This window comes from Coregonus clupeaformis, chromosome 8 (assembly GCF_020615455.1).
Source record: "Coregonus clupeaformis isolate EN_2021a chromosome 8, ASM2061545v1, whole genome shotgun sequence".
NCBI lineage: Eukaryota > Metazoa > Chordata > Actinopteri > Salmoniformes > Salmonidae > Coregonus > Coregonus clupeaformis.
In genome coordinates, this window is record NC_059199.1 from 54,209,574 (window position 1) to 54,226,797 (window position 17,224).

Genomic DNA, 17,224 nt, shown 5'->3' on the forward strand with positions numbered 1-17,224 from the left:
TGATGCACCAGTACTGACCTCGCCTTCTGGATGATAGCGGGGTGAACAGGCAGTGGCTCGGGTGGTTGATGTCCATGATTATCTTTTTGGCCTTCCTGTAACATCGGGTGCTGTAGGTGTCTTGGAGGGCGGGTAGTTTGCTCCCGGTAATCCGTTCGGCAGACCGCACCACCCTCTGGAGAGCCCTGCAGTTGCGGGCGGTGCAGTTGCCGTACCAGGCGGTGATACAGCCCGACAGGTTGCTCTCAATTGTGCATCAGTCAAAGTTTGTGAGGGTTTTAGGTGCCAAGCCAAATTTCTTCAGCCTCCTGAGGTTGAAGAGGCTCTGTGCGCCTTCTTCACCACACTGTCTGCGTGGGTGGACCATTTAAGTTTGTCGGTGATGTGTACGCCAAGGAACTTGAAGCTTTCCATCTTCTCCACTGCGGTCCCGTCGATGTGGATAGGGGGGTGCACCCTCTGCTGTTTCCTGAAGTCCACGATCATCTCCTTTGTTTTGTTGACGTTGAGTGAGAGGTTATTTTCCTGGCACCACACTCCCAGAGCCCTCACCTCCTCCCTGTAGGTGGTCTCGTCATTGTTGGTAATCAAGCCTACTACTGTTGTGTCGTCTGCAAACTTGATGATTGAGTTGGAGGCGTGATTGGCCACGCAGTCATGGGTGAACAGGGAGTACAGGAGGGGGCTGAGCACGCACCCTTGTGGGGCCCCAGTGTTGAGGATCAGCGAAGTGGAGATGTTGTTTCCTACCTTCACCACCTGGGGGCGGCCCGTCAGGAAGTCCAGGACTCAGTTGCACAGGGCGGGGTTCAGACCCAGGGCCTCGAGCTTAATGATGAGCTTGGAGGGTACTATGGTGTTGAATGCTGAGCTATAGTCAATGAACAGCATTCTTACATAGGTATTCCTCTTGTCCAGATGGGATAGGGCAGTGTGCAGTGTGCAGTGTGATGGCGATTGCATCGTCTGTGGACCTATTGGGGTGGTAAGAAAATTGAAGTGGGTCTAGGGTGATAGGTAAGGTAGAGGTGATATGATCCTTGACTAGTCTCTCAAAGCACTTCATGATGACAGAGGTGAGTGCTACGAGGTGATAGTCATTTAGTTCAGTTACCTTTGCTTTCTTGGGTATAGGAATAATGGTGGCCATCTTGAAGCATGTGGGAACAGCAGACTGGGAAAGGGAGAGATTGAATATGTCCGTAAACACACCAACCAGCTGGTCTGCGCATGCTCTGAGGATGCGGCTAGGGATGCCGTCTGGGGTTAACATGCTTAAATGTCTTACTCACGTCAGCCATGGAGAAGGAGAGGCTACAGTCCTTGGTAGTGGGCCTCGTCGGTGGCACTGTGTTATCCTCAAAGCGGGCGAAGAAGGTGTTTAGCTTGTCTGGAAGCGAGACGGTGTCGGCGACGTGGCTGGTTTTCCTTTTGTAGTCCGTGATTGTCTGTAGACCCTGCCACATATGTCTCATGTCTGAGCCGTTGAATTGCGACTCCACTTTGTCTCTATACTGATGTTTTGCCAGTTTAATTGCCTTGCGGAGTGAGTAGCTACACTGTTTGTATTCTGCCATATTCCCAGTCACCTTTCCATGGTTAAATGCGGTGGTTCGCGTTTTCAGTTTTGTGCGAATGCTGCCATCTATCCACGGTTTCTGGTTAGGGTAGGTTTTAATAGTCACAGTGGGCACATCACCACCTATACACTTCCTGATAAACTCAGTCACCGTTTCAGTGTATTCGTCAAAATTATTTTCGCAAGCTACCCGGAACATATCCTAGTCCGCGTTATCAAAACAATCTTGAAGCGTGGATTCCGATTGGTCAGACCAGTGTTGAATAGTCCTTACCATGGGCACTTCCTGTTTTAATTTCTGCCTATAGGAAGGGAGGAGCAAAATGGAGTCGTGGTCAGATTTGCTGAAAGGAGGGCGGGGGAGGGCCTTATAACCATCCCGGAAGTTCGAATAGCAATGGTCGAGGATTTTAGCAGCGCGAGTACAACAGTCGATATGTTGATAGAACTTCGGCAGCTTAGTCCTCAAATTTGCTTTGTTAAAATCCCGGCTACAATAAATGCCGCCTCAGAATATGTGGTTTCCAGTTTTCATAAAGTCCAGTGAAGTTTTTTGAGGGCCGTCGTGGTATCGGCTTGAGGGGGGATATACACGGCCGTGATTATCTTGGGAGATAATATGGTCTGCATTTGATTATGAGGTATTCTAGGTCGGGTGAACAAAAGGACTTGAGTTCCTGTATGTTACTACAATTACACCATGAGTCGTTATTCATGAAACACACACCTCCGCCCTTCTGCTTCCCGGAGAGATATTTATTCCTGTCTGCGCGATGAACTGAGAACCCATCTGGCTGGACCGATTTCGACAGAATATCCCAAGAGAGCCATGTTTCCGTGAAACAAAGTATGTTACAGGCCTTGATGTCTCTCTGGAAAGAAATCCTTGCCCGGAGCTCGTCGACCTTGTTAACCAGAGACTGAACATTAGCGAGTAGTATACTTGGAAGCGGTGGGTGGTGTGCACGCCTCCTAAGTCGAACCAGCAGGCCGCTCCAAGTGCCTCTCCTCCGCCAGCGATGTTTTGGGTCAGCCACTGGAATCAGTTCAGTTGCCCTGGGGAGAGCAAACAAAGGATCTGCTTCGGGAAAGTCTTATTCCTGGTCGTAATGCTGGTGAGGTACCGCCGCTCTGATATCCAATAGTTTTCCCCGGCTGTATGTAATGATACAAAACACTTTCTGAGCTAATAATGTAAAAAATTATATATATTTACAAAAATACCGCAAAGTTTCTTAAGAGCTAGTCGCGAGGCCGCCATCTTCGTCGGCGCCAGGTATGTGACATTCTACTGTCCCCAACTCACAAGTGGTTATCTCCACCCTGCTACCACAAAAATACTTTCACCCTACTACCATACAGCGGGTAAATGCCAGTATTAAAGATGTATTAAACATTTTACCAAATTATCATAGAAACTGCAACCAAGTTTCTATGTTCATAAGACTAATAACTTGAATATGTGCAGGGGGCCCTAAGCGTTTTGGGGGCCCTAAGTGAGATTTGGTTGACATTTTCTGCCAAATGTGTTACACTAATGTATTTTCTGTAGCTCAGTTGGTAGAGCATGGCGCTTGCAACGCCAGGGTTGTGGGTTCATTTCCCACGGGGGACCAGTATGAAAAAATAAAATTATGCACTCACTAACTGTAAGTCGCTCTGGATAAGAGCGTCTGCTAAATGACTAAAATGTAAATGTAAGTATTTCCTGTGACTGTGCCTCAAAACCAAATGTTTACCTGGCACACCACTCCACCCTGCACTTGAACAGCCTTTACGACCTGGTCCACCTATACAAGGCAGCAGTGCCCACCTTCGCCAGGACCCTAAAGGACATCGCCCTCAACCGCAGCCCCAACACCTCACACAGGAGCATCAAATCAACAGACACCCTGCCCACACCAGCGAGACACTCTCCCAGACCTGCAGGATCCCTGACCTGAAGGATCCCCCCCCCCCTTACACTAGCTCAAGCCAATAGCATGTACCAGATGCTCAGCAGGCTCTGCTCACACTTACTGGTCTGAGGCCAAACCACATCACTAACAACATAGAACACTTTATGGAACACAAAGACTTCACCATCTCATCTTGGAATATCCAAGGCCTGAGGTCATCTGCCTTTGGCCTAAAGAGCAGGAACCTGGACTTCACCAAAGAAATCAGAAATATAGACATTGTCATCCTACAAGAAACATGGTATAGAGGAGATGGACCCACTTGTTGCCCTCTAGGTTACAGAGAGCTGGTAGTCCCATAAAACTACCAGGTGTGAAACAGGGAAGGGACTCAGGGGGTATGCTAATGTGGTATAGAGCAGACCTAACTCACTCTATTAAATTAATCAAAACAGGAACATTTTACATTTGGCTAGAAATTCTAAAGGAAATTATCTCAATAGAGAAAAATGTCCTCCTGTGTGCTACCTACAGTGGCTTGCGAAAGTATTCACCCCCCTTGTCATTTATCCTATTTTGTTGCCTTACAACCTGTAATTAAAATTGATTTTTTGGGGGGTTTGTATCATTTGATTTACACAACATGCCTACCACTTTGAAGATGCAAAATATTTTTTTGGGGTGAAACAAACAAGAAATAAGACAGAAAAACAGAAAACTTTTGTGTGCATAACTATTCACCCCCCCAAAGTCAATACTTTGTAGAGCCACATTTTGCAGCAATTACAGCTGCAAGTCTCTTGGGGTATGTCTCTATAAGCTTGGCACATCTAGCCACTGGGATTTTAGCCCATTCTTCAAGGCAAAACTGCTCCAGCTCCTTGAAGTTGGATGGATTCCGCTGGTGTACAGCAATCTTTAAGTCATACCACAGATTCTCAATTGGATTGAGGTCTGGGCTTTGACTAGGCCATTCCAAGACATTTCAATGTTTCCCCTTAAACCACTTGAGTGTTGCTTTAGCAGTATGCTTAGGGTCATTGTCCTACTGGAAGGTGAACCTCCGTCCCAGTCTCAAATCTCTGGAAGACTGAAACAGGTTTGCCTCAAGAATTTCCCTGTATTTAGCGCCATTCATCATTCCTTAAATTCTGACAAGTTTCCCAGTCCCTGCCGATGAAAAACATGGGGTGATGAGAGGTGTTGGGTTTGCGCCAGACATAGCGCTTTCCTTGATGGCCAAAAAGCTAAATTTCAGTCTCATCTGACCAGAGTACCTTCTTCCATATGGTTGGGAGTCTCCCACATGCCTTTTGGCGAACACCAAACGTGTTTGCTTATTTCTTTCTTTAAGCAATGGCTTTTTTCTGGCCACTCTTCCGTAAAGCCCAGCTCTGTGGAGTGTATGGCTTAAAGTGGTCCTATGGACAGATACTCCAATCTCCGCTGTGGAGCTTTGCAGCTCCTTCAGGGTTACCTTTGGTCTCTTTGTTGCCTCTCTGATTAATGCCCTCCTTGCCTGGTCCATGAGTTTTGGTGGGCGGCCCTTTCTTGGCAGGTTTGTTGTGGTGCCATATTCTTTCCATTTTTTAATAATAGATTTAATGATGCTCCGTTCAAAGTTTCTGATCTTTTTTTTAGAAGCCTACCCTGATTTGTACTTCTCCACAACTTTGTCCCTGACCTGTTTGGAGAGCTCCTTGGTCTTCATGGTGCCGCTTGCTTGGTGGTGCCCCTTGCTTAGTGGTGTTGCAGACTCTGGGGCCTTTCAGAATAGGTGTATATATACTGAGATCATGTGACATATCATGTGACACTTAAATAATGTCCACCTGTGTGCAATATTACGAATTATGTGACTTCTGAAAGTAATTAGTTGCACCAGATCTTATTTAGGGGCTTCATAGCAAAGGGGGTGAATACATATGCACGCACCACTTTTCCATTATTGATCTTTTAGAATTTTTTGAAACAAGTTATTTTTTTCATTTCACTTCACCAATATGGACTATTTTGTGTATGTCCATTACATGAAATCCAAATAGAAATCCATTTAAATTACAGGTTGTAATGCAACAAAATAGGAAAAACGCTAAGGGGGATGAATACTTTTGCAAGGCATGTTCATTAATTGTTTATGGTTCATTGAACAAGCATGGGAAACAGTGTTTAAACCCTTTACAATTCCCCCCTCTAGAATCCCCATAATTTAATGAAGACAGCTTCTCCATCATAGAGGGGGAAATCAATCATTTCCTGGCTCAGGGACATGTACTAGTCTGTGGCGACCTAAATGCCAGAACTGGACAAGAACCTGACACCCTCAGCACATAGTGGGACAAACACCTCCCCCATATGCCCCCCTAGGCACAACTACGACAACATAACCAACAAAAACGGGTCACAACTCCTGCAGCTCTGTCGCAAACTTGGTATGTACGTAGTCAATGGTAGGCTCAAGGGGACTCCTACGGTAGGTACACCTATAGCTCATCTCTTGGCAGTAGTACTGTAGACTACTTTATCACTGACCTCAACCCAGAGTCTCTCAGAGCATTCACAGTCAGCCCACTGACACCCCTATCAGATCACAGCAAAATCACAGTCTACTTGAACAGAGCAATACTCAATCATGAGGCATCAAAGCCAAAGGAACTGAATAATAAACTCAGCAAAAAAAGAAACGTCCTCTCACTGTCAACTGCGTTTATTTTCAGCAAACTTAACAAGTGTAAATATTTGTATGAACATAACAAGATTCAACAACTGAGACATAAACTGAACAAGTTCCACAGACATGTGACTAACATAAATGGAATAATGTGTCCCTGAACAAAGGGGGGGTCAAAATCAAAAGTAACAGTCAGTATATGTACCTCGGGCAGTTGTTGTTGCCATCCTGTACCTGTCCCGCAGGTGTGATGTTTGGATGTACCGATTCTGTGCAGGTGTTGTTACACGTGGTCTGCCACTGCGAGGACGATCAGCTGTCCGTCCTGTCTCCCTGTAGCGCTGTCTTAGGCGTCTCACAGTACGGACATTGCAACTTATTGCCCTGGCCACATCTGCAGTCCTTATGCCTCCTTGCAGCATGCCTAAGGCACGTTCACGCAGATGAGCAGGGACCCTGGGCATCTTTCTTTTGATGTTTTTCAGAGTCAGTAGAAAGGCCTCTTTAGTGTCCTAAGTTTTCATAACTGTGACGTTAATTGCCTACCGTCTGTAAGCTGTTAGTGTCTTAACGACCGTTCAACAGGTGCATGTTCATTAATTGTTTATGGTTCATTGAACAAGCATGGGAAACAGTGTTTAAACCCTTTACAATGAAGATCTGTGAAGTTATTTGGATTTTTACGAATTATCTTTGAAAGACAGGGTCCTGAAAAAGGGATGTTTCTTTTTTTGCTGAGTTTATTAACAAACAGGGACGGCCTGTTCAATAGGGCGATATGGGCGACGCACTGCCAAACGGGAAAAGGAAGGGATTTTTTTTCTAATCAATTATATCACGGCAACAGTAGTTATCAGTGTTGTAATCTATACGTCTGATCTGCCACAGTGCCACACTGCCACTAAATGTCCAATCAGGCTAAAGTCGTGCTTCAAATGGCTCCACCCCCTTTTGGGGCGATTTCAGTCAGATTGAAAATCGCCCAGAACTTCTGTCATAGACTCCCATGTAAAATCTATTTTTTCAAATTTCAGAGCCTTCAATACAATCTCAATGGGTGTCTCTGGGCTTGCACTTACGCGCTTTCGTCACATGAACGTAACTAAGAAAAGAGAGGGTAGCAGCCTCAATCAATTCACTACTACTATCAACATGGCTAGGCTTCAGTGCAACTCGATTGTGTCTTTGAAATAAGTTCCTTTTTGTCGGCGAACAAATGAAGATAAATTGGCAACGAAACAATTAGGACCTCCCAGACCAAATTTAATAATTCAACAGGTTTCTACTAAAGGGGGGAAGTCCTACACCCGAGGATTTTCCAAAAATTGGTATGAACGAAAAACCTGGCTAGCAGGCTGCGATGTAGCTAATGCAGTTTTCTGCTACCCCTGCGTACTCATTCACCCTGAAGGCGGCACTTCAGACAGCACCGCTTGGACAGCGACTGGTGTAACCGACATGCACCATCTTTCAGAAAAGATTAAGAAACATGAGCTGTCAAAGACCCACATGGATAGCTGTTTGAGAATTTCTGCTTTGGGGAGAGTGAATATTGCCACTCAACTGGATGAGGGATACAGGCTAGCTGTCCGCCGCCACAACGATGAGGTTAGCAAGAACCGCCATATCCTCAGCCGGCTAATCCAGTGTGTGAAGTTTTGCGGCGTGTTTGAGTTAGCTTTGCGAGGCAAAGATGAAACTGAGGGCTCCACCAACCCTGGTATTTTTCTTGGACTTGTCAACTTTGTGGCACAATTAGATGAGGTGTTTGATGACCATCTTAAAAATGCTAAAGTTTTCAAGGGCACATCAAAGACCATTCAAAACGAGCTACTGGAGTGTATGCTAGCGGTCACGAGGGAACATATTGTGGAGGAGGTGAAGTCTGCGAACTTCGTAGCTATCCAAGCTGACGAGACCACGGACGTTTCTACACAGACACAGTTGGTGCTTGTGCTGAGGTACATAGATAGCAAGCACAAAGTGCAGGAGCGCTTTTTTGAGTTCCTTCCCATCTCGGAATCAACCTGTCTCAATCGCCAGTGTACTTTTGGAGAGACTGAACGGTCTTTTTGCCGATGACGAGAAAGTCAAACTCATTGCGCAAGCTTACGATGGAGCCAGTGTGATGAGGGGAGAGAAGGCTGGTGTGCAGAAAAAGGTGCGTGAGCATTTCAAGAATGCCCATTACGTGCATTGCTATGCGCATCAGCTGAATTTGATCATACAACTTTTTTTTCCCGGTCACCCAAACGCACCAGCATTCTTGACCAGACTGTTGCACGAAGACTGCCCAGACCTTCATCCACACGGTGGAACTTCAACAGCAGAGTCGTGAACACTGTCTACGAGAATCGAGACGACCTCATAGAATGTTTTGAAGCCATCCGGACGGGTTCATTGGGTTCATTTGACCAGGGCACAGTGAGAGAGGCATCTGGCTACGTGAGGATGCTGCATGATGAAGATTTTATTTTTTTCCTGCGGCTTTTTCACAAAATCATGCCCCCACGTCGACATTCTGTACCAGAAGCTACAGAAGAAGGACATCGATGCTGTCTTTATCAAAAGTGCCCTCGACAGCTTCACAAGCAGTGTGCAGGCCATAAGGTAAGATTAAACAATATCATTCGATCTTTCTCAAAGCAGAGCTTTATTTGAAAATGTATGCATGAAAGGAGACTGCATTTGTGTTTGAAATTACATTATTCTCATTATATATGGCCAGTGGTGTAATCTATTTTATTTTATATACTATGTGTACTGTGCAGTGGTGCTCATAAGTGTATGAACACATTCTAAAGTTGACTAAAAAGAGGAATAAAAAAATAAAAAAATAATCTTTTGGAAATTTATCTTAATGACTTAATTAAAAAAGTTGGAAAATCCAACCTTTATGGACACCAATTTTCTTTTCTTTTTTATTCCTCTTTTAGTCAACTTTAGCATGGGATCATAAGCTTATGAGCACCACTGTATACTGTGCTGAACATCCAGGCTATGTGAGACACAAAGGCTAACTTAAACACTAAAGACTTTATGCATCCCTGCCCATTTTAAGTGGAACTGAAGTATTTGTACTATACATCATGGATACATTGCATATACCTGTGCATCACATAGACAACAATACTGTACAAAGCCAACAAACACATTGGTCTGTTTGCCTTCAGGGACTCCTCTCAACAGCAGCTGCAAGAAGCAACAGGAGCCAAAAGACCCAGAACAGCTTTGAGAGAAGAGGAGAAGCAGAGGCTGTCTGAAGAGGTCTGCAACACCATCCTGGATCACACCAAAGAAAGGTTCTCTTTCTCTGGCCACCTTGTGAGTGCTACCTTACTGCAAGCAGACATGTTTGAAAGGTACTGCCATTCATTTCCTGATGAGGCTCTGAATGCCACTGTGAATGCATACCCCATGCTGAGCAAGGCAAAGCTCAAGACAGAACTATCTCTGATCTATGAGAATCCTGAATTCAAGGGAGGCTGTGGTGCACTGGCACTGTACCAGGTTCTCATGAGCTACAACCTCCAGGAGACGTTCTCTGAGACTGTGACTCTGTTGAACATCCTCATAACTACTCCCATGACAACAGCTGAAGCTGAGAGATGTTTCTCAACTTTGACACGAGTTAAGACATTCCTGCGAAATTCAATGGGCCAGGAACGTCTGAATGCACTGGCCATGCTTTCCATGGAGAGGGAACTAGTCCTCAGCATGCCTGATTTCAATGAGAAAGTCATTGAACGCTTTGCTGTATTGAAACAGAGAAGAGAACAGTTTCAGTACAAGTAATGTAGCCTCTCTCTCTCTTTGTCCCTCCCTCCCTGTCTCTTTAACACACACACGCCCAAATCAGTTCACAGTTGATGTTGTTTAAAATAGTTATTTTTCATTTTAAAAAAAGTAAAACAAAAAAAAATATCTGTTCATGTTCATTTTTACAAATCTATACAATTGGCCAGAATATGGTTGTTTATATTTACAAATCTATACAATTGGCCAGAATATGGTTGTTCATTTTTACAAAGCCATACAGATAGCTGTGTTTACCTTTTCTAGAAATTACTTTCAAATTCTGTTTTCAAGCAAAATGTCTATCACTGTTCATTTTCACAAATCTATACAAGAGGGCAGAATATGGAAGTCTATAAAAATGTCTTATTACCAATAACTTGCATCAATGTTTTCAGTAGCCTCTATCAAAAGCTCCTGCTTGCTTGTTGTGAATTATGCTCAGGTGCACATATTTCCAATTCAACCATGAGGCAAAAAATGTGGTAAAAGCTCTTGTTGATCCTGCAATCTGAACAAATACCAAGATGCTGTATTTTCAGCTGATATTTCATTTGTTTATGGAAATGCATATTGTTTATGCAGTGTTGAGGAATGTGAAAGAACACCCTTGATTATTTTTACTGTGATAACTTATTTTGATTTTGTAAGCCAACACTTTTGAGATCAGTCAATAAATGCTTCTGGTATTGACTTATATGCTGCCCCTGTCTTCATGTTGTTGCTGGACATATCTTTTTAAAAATGTGTGTAGGTCACCTAAATCATCAGAAAAATTGCCCCCCCTGAGAATTTTTTCAGGAGCCGCCACTGTTAACAAATGCTATAGATGGAAGGAAAGTAGTGAATCTAACCACTTCTGGGAAAATTGGAACACACAAAACAAACAACAACATGAAGAGTTATCTATCCAAAACAGAGATGTATGGATGAACCACTTCTCCAATCTTTTTGTCCCTCTAACAAAGAACAAACAGCAAAAACATATACATGATCAAAAACAAATCTTAGAATCAACTATTAAAGTACCAGAATCCACTGGATTCTCTAATTACATTGAATGAACTACAGGACAAAATACAAACCATCCAACCCAAAAAGGCCTGTGGTGTTGATGGTATCCTAAAATAAATGATAAAATATACAGACCACAAATTCCAACTGGCTATACTTAAACTCTTTCAAATCAATCTCAGCTCTGGCATCTTCCCCAATATTTGGAACCAAGGACTGATCACCCCAATCCACAAAAGTGGAGACAAATTTGACCCCAATAACTACCGTGGGATATGCGCCAACAGCAACCTTGGGAAAATCTGCTGCACTATCATTAATAGCAGACTCGTTCATTTCCTCAGTGAAAACAATGTACGGAGAAATTACCAAATTATCCTCTGACAGACCATGTATTCACCCTGCACACCCTAATTGACAAACAACTGGGGGAAAAACATACGACATTATAAAATCCATGTACACAAACAGCGGTTAAAATTGGCAAAAAAAACACACATATTTTTCCCCAGGGTCGTGGGGTGAGACAGGTATGCAGCTTAAGCCCCACCCTCTTCAACAGACACTACCACTACCTACTCATTCAAGGGTTTTTCTTTATTTTAATTTTTTTTTTACATTGTAGAATATTAGTGAAGACATCAGAACTACGAAATAACACATATGGAATCATGTAGTAACCAAAAAAGTGTTAAACAAATCAAAATATATTTTGATGACAGCTTTCCACACTCTTGGCATTATCTCAACCAGCTTCATGAGATAGTCACCTGGAATGCATTTCAATTAACATGTGTGCCTTCTTAAAAGTTAATTTGTGGAATTTCTTTCCTTCTTAATGCGTTTGAGCCAATCAGTTGTGTTGTGACAAGGTAGTTGGGGTATACAGAAGATAGCCCTATATGGTAAAAGACCATGTCCATATTATGGCAAGAACAGCTCAAATAAGCAAAGAGAAACGACAGTCCATCATTACTTTAAGACATGAAGGTCAGTCAATACGGAACATTTCAAGAACTTTTAAAGTTTCCTCAAGTGCAGTCGCAAAAACCATCAAGCTCTATGATGAAACTGGCTCTCATGAGGACCGAAACAGGAATGGAAGACCCAGAGTTACCTCTGCTGCAGAGGATAAGTTCATTAGAGTTACCAGCCTCAGAAATTGCAGCCAAAAAAAATGCTTCACAGAGTTCAAGTCACAGACACATCTCAACATAAACTGTTTAGAGGGGATTGTGTGAATCAGGCCTTCATGGTCGAATTGCTGCAAAGAAACAAATATGTCATTTGTTCTGGAGTCCAAATTGGAGATTTTTGGTTCCAACCGCCATGTCTTTGTGAGACGCAGTGTGGGTGAATGGATGATCTCTGCATGTGTATTTCCCACCGTAAAGCATGGAGGAGGAGATGTGATGGTGTGGGGTTGCTTTGCTGGTTACACTGTCTGTGATTTATTTAGAATGCAAGGCACACTTAACCAGCCTGGCTACCACATCATTCTGCAGTGATACGCAATCCCATCTGGTTTGGGCTTAGTGGGACTATCATTTGTTTTTCAACAGGACAATGACCCAACACACCTCCAGGCTGTGTAAGGGCTATTTTACCAAGAAGGAGAGTGATGGAGTGCTGCATTAGATGACCTGGCCTCCACAATCCCCCGACCTCCACCCAACTGAGATGGTTTGGGATGAGTCGGACGGCAGAGTGAAGGAAAAGCTGCCAACAAGTGCTCAGCATATGTGGGAACTCCTTCAAGACTGTTGGAAAGCATTCCAGGTGAAGCTGGTTGAGAGAATGCCAAGAGTGTGCAAAGCTGTCATCAAGGCAAAGGGTGGCTATTTGAAGAATCTCAAATATAAAATATATTTTGATTTGTTTAACACTTTATTGGTTACTACATGATTCCATATGTGTTATTTCATAGTTTTGATGTCTTCACTATTATTCTACACTGTAGAAAATAGTAAAAATAAAGAAAAACCCTTGAATGAGTAGGTGTGTCCAAACTTTTGACTGGTACTGTATATATCAACGAATTGGCGAGGGCACTCGAACGGTCTGCAGCACCTGGCCTCACCCTAGTAGAATCTGAAGTCAAATGTCTACTGTTTGCTGATGATCCGGTGCTTCTGTCCCCAAACAAGGAGGGCCTACAGCAGCACCTAGATCTTCTGCACAGATTATGTCAGACCTGGGCCCTGAGAGTAAATCTCAGTAAGACAAAAATAATGGTGTTCCAAAAAAGGTCCAGTTGCCACGACCACAAATACAAATTCCATCTAGACACCATTGCCCTAGAGCACACAAAAAACGATACATACCTCTGCCTAAACATCAGTGCCACAGGTAACTTCCACAAAGCTGTGAATGATCTGAGAGACAAGGCAAGAAGGGCCTTCTATGCCATCAAAAGGAACACAAAATTCGACATACCAATTACGATCTGGCTAAAAATACTTGAATCCATTATAGATCCCATTGCCCTTCATGGTTGTGAGGTCTGGGGTCCGCTCACCAACCAAGAATTCACAAAATGGGACAAACACCAAATTGCATGCAGAGCAGAATTAGGCCGATACCCGCTAATTATCAAAAACCAGAAAATAACTGTTAAATTCTACAACCATGTAAAAGGAAGTGATTCCCAAACCTTCCATAACAAAGCCATCACCTACAGAGAGATTAACCTGGAGAAGAGTCCCCTAAGTAAGCTGGTCCCGGGGCTCTGTTCACAAACACAAACAGACCCCACTGAGCCCCAGGACAAGCAACACAAGTAGACCCAACCAAATCATGAGAAAACAAAAAGATAATTACTTGACACATTGGAAAGAATTAACAAAAAACAAAGCAAACTAGAATGCTATTTGGCCCTAAACAGAGAGTACACAGTGGCAGAATACCTGACCACTGTGACTGACCCAAAATTAAGGAAAGCTTTGACTATGTACAGACTAGTGAGCATAGCCTTGCTATTGAGAAAGGCCGCTGTAGGCAGTCCTGGCTCTCAAGAGAAAACAGGCTATGTGCACACTGCCCACAAAATGAGGTGGAAACTGAGCTGCACTTCCTAACCTCCTGCCAAATGTATGACCATATTAGAGACACATATTTCCCTCAGATTACACAGACCCACAAATCCAATTTTGATAAACTCTGATATCTATTGGGTGATGTACCACAGTCTGCAATCACAGCAGCAAGATTTCTGACCTGTTGCCACAAGAAAAGGGCAACCAGTGAAGAACAAACACCATTGTAAATACAACCCATATTTATTTACTTTTGTACTTTAACTATTTGCACGTATTTACAACACTGACTGGACCAAATCTGAACCAATCATAGACGACTATGTTTCACAAGTTTGGACAGCACTGTACAGTACAGTAGATCACAGTAGAGAACAGTACAGTAGAGTAAAGAAAAGTATAGAAAAGTACAGTACTGTACTGTACAGTAGGGTTCAGTACAGTACAGTAGGGCACACTAAAGTAGAGTACAGTATAATATACTGTACTGAACATATCAACTTTACTGTACTGTTCTGAACTCTACTGTGCTGTGATCTACTGTATTGTACTACACTCTACTGTGCTGTGATCTACTGTATTGTACTACACTCTACTGTGCTGTGATCTACTGTATTGTACAACACTCTACTGTGCTCGACTGTGCTGTTCTGTGCTGTCCAAAGTTGTGAAACATAGACGTCTATGATTGTTTCAGATTTGGTCTGGTCCGGACCAACCAGATGTGGTCTTGTTTGGGGGCGGAGCTCATTACAATAACAGCCAGTGTGTAGAATAATATGCAAAAGAAGGATATTGCATATTTCTACCTTTGTTTACCTATTCAGGATTCATCACCATGAAGGGAATGATATTCATATCCATAATTATGCATTTCTGTATAATACAGATCAGGGACCCATAATGTGATTCCATTACCGTAATTCTGTTACCGGATGTAAATCCACTTCACCTACTGTAGTTCAATAACAAAAAATATTTTGGAAAACGTGGTTGCATAAAAAACTGAGGGAGATTTGACCGTAATTCTGTTACCAAACTTTGCATCTGCACAGTTCTTCCAGTAAATGTGTTTTGTGAAAATATCTGTGTAAATTGTTCGAAGTAGTCCTTGTGCATACAGTTGTATGGTTTGTTCAACTTTAAAATCAAATGTTTTTGTTTAGCATACATTTTAAAGCGTAATTCTGTTACCATGATATTGACCATAACATTAAAGCTAAGAGTTCAGAATAATAATAATACGATAAGTAATTTCTTACTTTGGCAGCCACAACATCCTTCCTTCCTCCTTTTAGTTTAAGCCAGATCTGTCCATCATGTGGCAACACAGCATCCTCCTCTCTTCCGATCATAAAGGACACCCCAAATATCCTCTCCAGGGAGGCGTGGAAGGACTGTAGGGCTCCGCGTAGCACCCCGGAACATGCAAACTCATCCTCCACCTGGTTGTCTCCTCCTCCTCCATCACTCCATCCTTCTCTCTCTCTTCCAGACATTGGAGAGAGATGGCTCAAGGCAGAGGCCATGGGAATGGGGGTATGTGTCAGAACTCACTGAGAGGGTGGGGAGGGAGGGAGAGAGAGAGAGAGAGATAGAGACACAGACAGACAGACAGACAGACAGACAGACAGACAGACAGACAGACAGACAGACAGACAGACAGACAGACAGACAGAGGGATATGGAAAGAGAGAGAGAGAGAGACAGAAATGGTCTGTCAATTTATTTTATTTCCATATTCTACTTCCAATAAAATATGAATAACTTAATATGCCCATGTCAGCCAATGATCTACCATCGATCTAGAGATAAATAGTAATGGCGTCTTTTTGTTGGCACTAACTCCGCCATGGCTCGTTGGACAAAGCCTATGGGGAAAATGAATGGCGTTTTTGGATAAACGCTGAAAATAAGGTCTGTGGTAAACACAGGCTTAGGAGATCTTATACATTTTGTTCTATGAGATCCTTTTCATCAGCTAACGTCACTTTTTGTGAATTTTGAAGAATTTATGTAATTAAAAAAAGCATATAAAGGCTTAATAATTCATAAAGGTCATGTTAACTGACAGCAATTATCCCATAGAACAAACATATAAATGACTAAAATGTAAATGTAAATAAGATATCCTACGCCTGTGATAACCTTCAACCTTATTATTCCAAAACCCTATTCTTTCCCCATTCATTTTTCCATAGGGATGGCTGAACAAACCGTCATTGTAAATAAGAATTTGTTCTTAACTGACTTGCCTAGTTAAATAAAGGTAAAATAAAAAATAAAAAAGCCAGAGGTAACTCATTTCCGGGTTTTAGGACTACAAGCTGGCGAGCTCTATGGATCAACGAGACGAGATTTGGAAGGTTGGCCTCGCGAGACTTATAGGTAGGTAATAATAATAGGAATTGACAAACACTTTCTAAACCCAATCTCGTCCACAGCAACAGCTAACAATAGTTTTATTTAATTTACAAAGTTAATTGTAGATTATACATTTAAATAATATTATGAACAACCTCAACAATTCTCTAAACGCATTCCTCTTTCTCCCAAAGTCGCTCTCCTTCACTGTGGCTCAAAGTTTAGATTTCTAATAGGCTATTGGAATAATTTGATCCTGCCTTCTGCAAATTTAAAATAATACAGTACAAAATTCACAAATACCGTAAACTCATAAAGCGATGTGCCAGACCGACAGTAAACGTTGGTAAAATAATACGAAGTAAAGTGTCAATTGAACAACATTTGAGTTACTGTAGAAGTTTCTGTCTGAAGTTGTGTGGGCTTAAAAAACGAAACTATAGACACAACAACGTAAATGCTGGAGTATCTGCGACATTCATAAAGTCAACAACGCCTATCTCGTGCCAGTCACATGCACAATTTTAATTGGTTATTATCGGTAATACCGCAAACCGACAGTTAAGTTGCATATTAATTATTTAATAAATACATTTTGTGCTTTAGAATTAGGCCTAACGGTTTTACATAAATATGACGTTTAAAGTTCCTGAGTACTTGTAAAACAAACAAATTAAAACCCGACCTCTCGGTGAACGGCACCAGGAAACAAGAATGCGCAGATACACCAGGCTGTACGATCAAAACACAGAGAGTAAACAAAAAGATAAGGGGAATTTCCATTTACGTCATGCGCGACATGGAACACTTCCTTTCCATAGAAAAGTAGATGGTGCCGCTGTAAACTAGAATTAACTTCGACCTGTAA

The 17,224-nt window shown here is 42.6% G+C and overlaps 1 protein-coding gene across 1 annotated transcript in view; it reads right to left on the reverse strand.

The window, feature by feature from the left end:
* LOC121571323 (NEDD4-binding protein 1) overlaps positions 1–16,781 on the reverse strand; it is a 32,420-nt gene extending 15,639 nt beyond the window's left edge. Inside the window, exons 1-2 of the mRNA XM_041882727.2 lie at positions 16,660–16,781; positions 15,255–15,548 (exon numbers count right to left, since the gene is read on the reverse strand). Of these exons, the coding sequence (XP_041738661.2) occupies positions 15,255–15,521 (267 nt within the window). The 5' untranslated portion in view covers positions 15,522–15,548; positions 16,660–16,781. The remainder of the gene's footprint in view (positions 1–15,254; positions 15,549–16,659) is intronic.
* Positions 16,782–17,224: the final 443 nt, after the last annotated feature.